The following is a 10,101-nucleotide window of genomic DNA, read 5'->3' as shown; positions in this document are numbered from 1 at the left end:
ACCAATTAATTTGAACGATTTTTGTCTAAAACATTTTTTTATCTGCTTAATATTTCTGGAGATATTCAAAGAAAACTTGGTAACTTTTTCAATATTTGGCTTACGGTAACTATTTGTTGGAAGAAAAATTAGACTTTTTTACTCTATCTAGTCTCAAGGATATATTGTTACAATAGTGCTCTAACTTTTGTTAACTTGATGATTTTGGAATTTCCAAAAGTCATCCAATTTATCATCAAAATTTTACAATTTTTGTATGAAACATTTTTCTCCAAAATGTTTTATTTTCGAAATATTCAGACGTTCAAGGATCTTTGGGACACTCTGTATATATATGAATGTCTGGCTATTGAAACACTTACCTTGCGTAATATGATCATTTGTAGATCCACATTATTACGTAAAAAATTGCAGTCATATGATTACATATTACACACGTTCGTCCAGGGGGCTCGACTCTGCTCCCTGGTTTACGCGATTCCGTTTCATGTCGGATCGATTTGAACGGGTCGCTTGAAATAATACGTTGATGCAACGCTCCAGTTTCGCGCGTCATCGACAATTCCTTCGAGATAGACGTGCACATTGTACCATTGACAACGACGCAGTCGCCCACGCGCCAACCTAAAGCTCCGTTTGCACCACCGGACAAAAGAATACTCTTCTAATTTTGTAACTCAGCGTTACCCGGCGTTACTTCCTCCTAAACATCGAAATCCTCTCAAAATGTACCCAAGTAGTCCGTTTCTCGAGTTCGGCGCAAGACGAAGATAACCTTAACGGACTATTGCAAGGATGATTTTCTCAAATTTCCGATCCAATCAATCGACAGTCCATTCGGCGAGCAGAGCTGTCAACGTGGACAATAAGGAGACCAAGTTTATTGTTCAAACGAGTGAGAAATTCTCATACCAACCCAACTTTCTCCTAATCTAAACTTATAACTGCCATAAGTCGAGTATTCTTCACCATATTATCGTCGAACCGCTGGCGATTCTGCCGGTAAATCGTCGATCAGATTAATCACACTTTCAAGTGAGTTCCTTCAGAGTCTCCGTAGAATCCTGGCGCAACGTCCTATCCTACCCTGAAGACCTCATGTCTTTCCTCGGTGAATGGGGGGTCCAATTGAGTAAGAAGAACACAGTGCGCTGCTTTTAAGCGGTTTTATTGATCCTGAGTCTCATGAATGCGAATGCGGATTATTCGAACGGCTGAAGAGGGGTCCGGGAGGAGCGGGGGAGGGAGGTTTGGTGGGCACGGGGGAGGATGAAGAGGCTGAGACGCGAGGCTGATGTCCGATGATCGGTGGAGGGAATCTCCCGCGGCCCGCGTGCTAGATCGATCGATTGGTGGGCTGATGGTCCTACGAGGTTGGTCCTGATGGTCGGTCCCAGCTTGCCGGTCAGTTCTTAGGCGATGTAGGCCGCGTAGCTCTTGTACGCGTACGGCAAGGCCGGGTACGCCGAGTACGCGCTGTAAGTCGGCAGGCTGTAGGCGCTGTAGGCCAACGGCGCGGAGACGAAGGGCGCGCTGTAGGACGTGACCAACGGGGCGCCGATGATCGCACCCGGAGCGGGCGCTGGTGCGGGCGCGGGCGCAGCCGCGGCGAGTGCCAGGAAGGCGAGGAAGCAAAGCTGCGGCAGAAGAATGCTCGACGTGAGAGATCCTCGTAGTGCGGCGCTCGGTGGGCATCGACGGTAAAATACAGGTAGGGTTACGCAAAAACTACCTGACCTAACCTAACCCTAACTTAAACTGATATAATCCTAACCTAATCTAACCTCAGCTTGACCTAACCTGCAATCGCAGCTGCTCCATTCTTTAATTTCAAACGTTTGCGCTCTGAAAAAACCGGATGGCTTACCTGGGAATGTATAATATAATATTCGTGAAAAATTGGAAGATTCTTTTTCACGAGTAAAATCCTTTTGAAATTGCGAGCAATACAGTGTTCGAAATTCTTTTCCTCCAAGTTGCACTAGTGGATTTTGGAAAATTCAAATGGTAACCGATTTTTGGGTCACCCTAGGTATAGATATGTATAAAATGATCGATGATTCGCCGTTTTTCGGATCTGAATTGTTTTTCTGAAATTTTTCTTCCCAATTGGTTCGTGGAAATTCCTTTACTTTGTGACAATATCACGTAGTTTGCATTTATCCCAAAAAAGTATTTAAATGATGCGACAACAAATTTATACATTTTATAATTTTTGGGTTTTCGCGGAGGTATTCTCGCGTACCGTATAAGTACCGTATAGGTGAACATAGGAAACGCAAGTTTCTTCGCGCGAAAAAAGAAATACGAACCGATTTCTTCATTTGCAGAGAGAGAAATAGATAAATAAATATAAAAATAGATGAGTGTTAATGACAGATAGATAGATATATAGATAGAGTATAAAGTATAAAATAACTGAACAAGGCATAAAGAAGATACAAAAGTACATTTTTTTAAATAATGCGAAACTGTGAAAGGATAGGTATTCACATGCACGCGGAGAAACGGACAGGAAGACAAAAGACAGAGACGGAGAAGAAAATTTTAAGACCACCCGCGCCTAAAAATTTAATACCAGAAATTTAATGCCAAAATAACATTCAAATAATTAAGTACAAAATATCACCATTGATATTACACTATTTTCCCAGATATTTATTTATGAATTGTGATTATATGTTTACACGATGAGAAACGAATACAACGAATACTTGTTCTAATCTAACCTAATCTAACTTTTGAGGTATAAAAAATATCCTAGGCGATTAATTACACAAAGAAAAAAATTAGGTGACTGGAATAAACAAACGTATACGTAGACTTGTCTTGGAAAAAATAGTGAAAAATTACCGGCAATATGTAATGTTATTTAAAAGTTTTTAGCATTAAACTTCCTAGTCGGTAAAAATGTACTCAAGGGCACTCGTTCGAGATCATTTGAAATATCTTCACAAAAATTCATGGCAACGCAAGGAGTACTTTTCGAAAGTTCACCCCTGATAGGTACGCAGATATTAATAGATCGATAAACGTTATTCAATCCTGAAAGGTAAAACCCCTTCAGCGGCACACAGTAGTAAGGCTGCAGGATACAATGGCTGATGGGTGAAGCGTTAATATAAGGTATAGAAAGACGTACAAGAAGAGAGGAAGAAAACAGCGCTCAAATAAAGCGAAAAAGTAGCGAAAAATCTGATGACCGTGCATGAGAGAGGTAAATTCCATGCCAAGGTAAATTCCGGACTCGTTAGAAGTCTCGTTCAACTTACCAGCTTGAACATGTTGTAGCTCGTGTGTCCGTCTGGCTTGAAGTCAGTACGATAATACTCCAAAATACGACGTGGCACGTCTTATATAGGAGTAAGGAATCCTGGCCCCGGGTACCGAGTCTCCTTACCTCCACCTCTCTCCCTCGGTCCCCCCTTTTGCACCTTCTTAGAGCACCTTCGTGGAGGGCGTCGCCTTGTCTCGAACGGAAAACGAACGCGCGCGCTAGGCGATTTCTTCTTTTTCCGTTTCTTTCCTGGACGGCCGCCGACCAATGGAGCTTTGTTGCGACGTGTAGTGCCGTGCATTAACACACGGAGTAGGGAAGGGCGTGATGATCCCTCAAGGTCGGCCGTGGTGGCCAGGCGTGGTCCGACTACTCTCCTTTTCTGCCACAGACGTCGACGCGCCGCGAGTCGAAGCCGCGAAAGCTCCTCGACGCATTGTGCGTTGCAAAAAAGAAGAAGAACAGAAAAAAAGAGAGAAAGGGACTTGAGCCACGCGTTCCCCTGACTGACTCTCAAAAAGAAACATATTTACTCACGAATGGGAAGAAATATCAAATGTTTCATATTTCGCTGTAAATGGCAAGAAAACAGGAAATACGTTAAATTCTGTGCATTTCGGGAGCCACATAAGTCTATGGTGTTTCTTTGAGAGAGACAAATTAGAGAGACATTAATCTGTCTTTGTAAGGAAGACAATTAACAAATCGAACACATATGATCTGTTGATGAAGACTCGCGTCGGCCGAGTGCTCGTGCGTCTCTCTGAAAAGAAGAAGAGAAACAAGAAGAAAAAGAAGAAGAAGAAGAAGAAGAAGAAGAAATGCAGTGGTCTCAAATCGCGCTCCGCTCAAGGTTGAGCTCCAATTTGCGATTTGTCGCGTGATTCGGGCTTAACGACCGATCGTGAAAAATCCGAAAATGACGGAGGCGGTCGTCAATTATTCGCGGCAATCGGCGACGATTTTTGCGACCGACGAGAATTTAATCACGCACCCGATCGGCGATCGCGCCTTGAACTCGTGGGCGTTTATTCGCGACGCTTATACCTGGCTGCAGAACTTTTTGCAACCGCGAGAGCAACAAGTGCGCGTATAGGCACCCTTGAGAGAGAGAGAGAGAGAGAAAGAGAGAGAGAGAGAGAGGTTGTAAAATTAAAATAATAATTGCACGTAATAACGGACTGCGTCTCTCGTTAAGTAACGCATATATGGAAGTCTACTTACCATCAGCTATCTTCGCGGTGCTGCATTGCGCAGCGCTGCACATTGTCCGTTCGTTGCATTCGCAGCAGGATCAACAGGAATGAGGAGGATCACGCGACATGTCCCGTCGTCAGCTGTTATTCAGATAAAATTACATAGATGATAATCCCGATAAAATTATGACACACCGACTTATCTCTCTCTCTCTCTCTCTCTCTCTCTCTCTCTCTCTCTCTCTCTCTCTCTCTCTCTCTCTCTTTCTCTCTCTCTCTCTCTCTCTCTCTCTCTCTCTCTCTCTCTCTCTCTCTCTCTCTCTAGATAATATAAATATACAGGGTGTTTAAAAAAGGGTGGGCTATACCAATGTGGTTGTATTCTTCTCATAGAGATAAAACAAAGTTCCCATAAACAAAGTCCCTATAGTGTCTAAAACTTAGTAGCTTAGTTAAAAAGTTAATGTCCAGCGAACAATTGTTTGCTCACAGGTAAAAATCAAGAACGGATTTGCTAATTTAAATAAATGTTATTGTATCAAAACTTGTATTAAGAACATATTTTAGGATCATAAGAGTCCCTCGAGTAAGAAGAAAGGATACGATTGTCGTGCTTATTAATCGAGACAATTCATCTTAATTCGTTGTACGCAGTTGATTATGTTTCACGCTTAAATTAATGACATACAACGTAGCGTTCAATGTGTTTAAAAAGTTACTCAGAAGTCAGGGAGTTTTGATGTCGCTTCGCGTTCTTAACTTTGTTAAGGAATTTCCGGTTACACGAGACTGTGCACACCTGATCTCACAGCGGCTTCAACACTTTTGTACTCAGTGCTCGGAACGCAGCCGATGGCCTCCAATGACAAAAGTAAACTTCTGGGAACTGATGAAAACACGTTCTCACAAACGGGTCTCAAGCGATCCGTTTTGAAAGCAGGTGTATGTACGTGCGTACGCCTATGCGTCGCCGCCACGTCGATTCGATCGTTCCTGAAGTGCGAGCTTCGCTCGACGAAGGACGTTCGTCCGTCGAACGTTCACCTATGAACTTCAAACTTATTGGGCTGCAATCGCGTCTGCCGTCTGACGAGCGCATTTCGGGGTAAACAGCCCTCCGCTGTGGCGAGATCGCTTGTGCCGCGAGCGCGATAAAGACGTAGGTCCTGAAACCGACTGTCATTAAGCATCTCCCGATAATCTAGGTACCTCATCTTTATCTTTCCGTCCACACACACACACACACACACACACACACACACACACAAACAGACAGGGAGGCAGGTTGCCAGAGAGAATGTCCAATAGGATTATCAAATATGTTAGCGTATGTCTGATAACTCAGGAATAAAAAAGATTTAACAACTGGTTTTTTTCCGATATATATGACAAGTATATTTTTAATAAATAATACAATATATATAATTAATTAAGCACGGCATATTCAGCAACTAGTACGTTTAAGGGCCCGTGCGAGTATACTGGTGTACTTGTATGGTTTCGTATACTTATTGTTGTATGTTTGTGACGTTGCACAAGTTTTACCTAACCTAGATACCCCATTTTTATCTTTTCACTCGCACACACACACACATGCACAAGCAGAGACAGGTAGGCCGATTGCCAGCGAAGAAATGTCCAATAGAGTTATTAAATACGCTGGTATATCTGATAACTTGGGAATTAGCATATTTAATAACTAATTTATCTAATATATAACAAATATATTTTTAATAAATAATATGATATATGGTGTATTTAATCAACTATGACATATTCAGCAACTAGTATGTTCAAGAAGTGTATTTAAAGGCCCGCACAAGTATACTAGTATACTTGTATGGTTTTATATGTTCGCAGTATTGTACAAGTTACTGGTAGTATACTTAAGGGATTATCGTTCCTGTTTGGTTCGTTCTCCTGGATCCGTCAAAGATCTAAAAGAATACTCCAATCATAGGTAATAATCACTAAGCGCTTAGTAAGCAGCTTTTTTCTGCTGAGCGCGGTCATTTAATATAACATTACATTATAACGCAGCCAACTACTAACTCACCGTCAACCGTCTGTACTCCAGTTGATCATTCCTCTTGCCGATGCGCACCGTGAAAGCGATGAGCACTACTCGAGGATTACGTAAAAGCGACGAGCGGTCCGACGGACGGCAGACACGCATAATGACGAATAAAACTGTTGCATTTCACGACAGCCCCATTCGCCCGGCCGCAGCACTCGCCGGGGGGAATCCGAACGATCGTTTACCCTTGGTATTTGAACGTCACGACGGGCAATAATTCGCCTTCAGTCCTATCGTCGCGGGCTTGTCACGCAAAACCGCCGTCCCGCTCCATTTCCCGCCGACAGTTACGATCGCCTGGCTTTTCCTTTAATTCGGTTTTCCTCCCTGGATACTAATCCACCTTTAACTTCGCCTTCCTTCACCTTGTCCTATAAACGGTGGTCAAAGACGTCATGCGAAGATTATTCCTCCGGATCGAGGCAAATTGTGTTAGCTCGCCTTCGCGGCGAAAACACTGTATGTGACGGACTGTTAAGAAGAATTGTTTAATGCGTCGCAAAAATTAGAAATTCTCAATTTTTCGCCGGAGTGAAAGTCCTGTGGGATCATTGCGGGATCTTCTCCCTCGTAAGTTTCTACCAGTCTCCCCCTTTCCGAGAGAGATCGTTCCTTGCCCCTCAGGATTCAAAATACTTTACGGGGGCGGAGCGATTCCCAGAATCCCAGAATATTTTCAACTTTGTGGAATAAAGAGCTGACTATCTCTATTTTTATTTGCCTTCGTTTCTCTCGGAACTCACAGTCAGTGTCGAGTGTCGAGTTTTCGAGATTAAGAGCGGGCAAAGGTCAATCGGTGACCGTCTGGGTGCCGATTTATTGTGTCAGCAACATTAATGCGTTAGGAATAAAACTTTATTCCTTAAGTTGTCATTATATACACTTGATTCCTTGATTTACCGTTATCTTATTTTTGCTTGTGATTTTCCATATTTGTTTTTGAAAACGTCCAATTTTAACCCTTAAGCACTAGGGTGTTGATACCTGCTGTTATCAGGACATGCGAATTTTTACGTATAATTTTTCTTATTATTTTTTTATAAAATTATAAAGATTTTTGAACATTATAAATCCTAGCAGGACACCGCCGTGCTGCTCTTTAGTGGCAGAAGTTAAAAAATATTATCGGGTGAATTTTCAACCATCTTAGAGGTTAGGGGTTAATCTCGATGCTGAAATGGTGTAAAATCATCGAGGGATCTCTCCTCCGCAAGTGTCTCTCTCCGCGACATCCCTTTCGAGACGAATTGTCCTCTATTCTGTTTCCAAATATTCCGGATCAACTACAAACTTCCCAGATCAGACATTTATAATTTCACGGAATAAACTGGCCGTCGATCGTTTGTAGCCTTTTCCATTTTCCTCAGAGCCTGTCGAACGGTATCGCGTATCAAGTTTTCGCAAACCAGAGGCGAAAGGTCAATCGCTAACTACCTGGCTATACACTCTGCCTCCCTCCCTGGCCTCCTGTCTCACTGTCGGCCACAAAAGATTACAAAAGTCAAAGGCAAGCCGCGATGCAAAGTGTTCGACATTTCGTTTTTTCCGTCGGCCGAGCGATCTCGCTCTTCTCCGCGATTCTGCCGTCAGCGCCACCGTCGATGGACAAAAAAAGCCGGCGAAAACACGTCCCATGTCTAATTACGCCCTCGGTGCGAATTAGCGCGGGCGAAGGCGACTCCTCGCATCGAGATCGGCGCAGACGGATCTTTCCGGCGATCTCGAGGCGGACACGGCGATCTCGAAGCGGCGCGGCGTTCCGCGCGGACAGACTCGGCGAACTTGAACTTGAGAAAAAATATATGCGGCCGTCGCCTTGAAGAGTTCCTCTGTCGGCGATGAGATCCGGTTGAGTGAGAGAACAAGAGGGAAGGGGAGGGGAGGGAGGGAGAGGCGGCCACGCCGAAAGAGGAGCGAGACAGTATCGAGAAAATTGTATTAGCGCGGAGGCCACGCACGCGAACGACGTCGACGATCCCGGCGTCGAAGTCGTTTCACCTTGCGCTTGCTTTTATTTCCTTGATTACGCCGTGACGTAAATCGCCGGCGGCGGCCAGCCACCGAGTGCGTCGAGCGAATTACAGCCGGCGGCGATCGCTGCGCGTTCGTTCTCCTCTCCGCTCGAGCCGTTCGACCTGCGGAGATTCTCGATATCCGCTCGACGGCTAATTGAATTGTCGCGTTATCTTTGACAGGTGTTATCTGTTCTTGGCCGGTCCGTCAGCTACCGAATGGCCTTGCCCGGGCTACCACCTTTCTGTTGTGTGAGTCACGAGATAACGCGACGATAACGCGGGGTAATAGCGGAAATTAATAACAACGAACCGCGAGAGAGAGAGAGAGAGAGTGCAGCTCTTTCTCTCTCTCTCTCTCTCTCTCTCTCTCTCTCTCTCTCTCTCTCTCTCTCTCTCTCTCTCCTCGCGCTGCTGGGCATCGAGCGACACGGATGTGTCGTGATATCGATTGATTTCCCAAGTCTAATCATCTAATCATCCAATTGATCGAAAACTGTGGAACGTTGAAGTTTAATATATTAACGTATAATGGCTACGAAGGGGAACATAAAAATAGTACTGCGGATGCAAAAAGCGGCCGAATGATATTCTAAATATAATTTTGTGACAAATATAATTTAAGTGCATGCAAAAGTTTTGGTCTTTTTTCCAGCCCTCTAATGTAATTATTTTAAATTGAAATATTTTCCCGTCGTTTTGTATTTTTGCAAGGTTGGTATTGAATTTTCTAAAATGCCATTTATATCTTGTGATTCATTTTTAAGGTGCACATAACCTTAAAAACAAAACTTTCGACACTGCATTTGATTTTGCCATTAATGTAGAAAGCTGTCCCGAATCCATCCACGAATCTTTACATTTAAGATTATTATACATGATCCACTTTTCATCGTCAGTAACAATTGGCGTTTCAGAAAGTTCAATACCAATCTTGCAAAAACACAAAACGGCGGGAAAATATTTCAAACTTTTGCGTACACTCGACAGATGTGATAGTAAATAAACATTTAAGCATTTAAAAAAAATGTTTTGAAGAGCTTCGATATCGGAAATAATTATCATTATCAGGTTAAATCAGAATTTGTTAATCGACAAAAATTGATAATTGACTAGGACTTGTGGCGATTCGGTGATGATAACCGTGTTCGATTAATGGCTGAATTAACGATTGCGCGAATAATTCGTTGAATAATTTGTTAATTCATTCATGAGCATTGTGCGAATTACACGCACTTCGTACAAAATTTTCTATAAGCTTTTCTATAATTTTTCAACTAACTATTCCGCGTGCTATCAAACGGTAATAACGCGATGTACGATAAAAAAGAAAATATATCGAATTGATTCGAATACACGATGGACAAATAATCCACGTAAGGATGAATATTGCGAATAGAAACACACTCGAGGGATTAATAAACGATGATCGTGTCTGAACAGGACACGCTGGGAAAAGTATTGTTTTATACTGCATTTTATATAGTCCCTTTCTTTTTATATATCCTTTCTTCTCTCTTCCTCTCCTCTTATCTATAG

General features: G+C 43.0%; 1 protein-coding gene across 1 annotated transcript; it reads right to left on the bottom strand.

Moving 5' to 3' along the window:
- Positions 1-1,151: 1,151 nt before the first annotated feature.
- LOC105190092 (neuropeptide-like 3) lies at positions 1,152-3,425 on the bottom strand. The gene is made up of 2 exons (XM_025307105.1): positions 3,273-3,425; positions 1,152-1,637 (listed from the first exon to the last, which is right to left on the bottom strand). The coding sequence occupies exons 1-2, from the start codon at positions 3,282-3,284 to the stop codon at positions 1,413-1,415; spliced, it is 237 nt and encodes a 78-aa protein (XP_025162890.1). The 5' UTR covers positions 3,285-3,425; the 3' UTR covers positions 1,152-1,412.
- Between the last annotated feature and the right edge of the window lie 6,676 nt (positions 3,426-10,101).

Source organism: Harpegnathos saltator, unplaced genomic scaffold (assembly GCF_003227715.2).
Source record: "Harpegnathos saltator strain DR-91 unplaced genomic scaffold, Hsal_v8.6 scaffold83, whole genome shotgun sequence".
NCBI lineage: Eukaryota > Metazoa > Arthropoda > Insecta > Hymenoptera > Formicidae > Harpegnathos > Harpegnathos saltator.
This window is presented reverse-complemented; position numbering and strand designations above follow the sequence as displayed.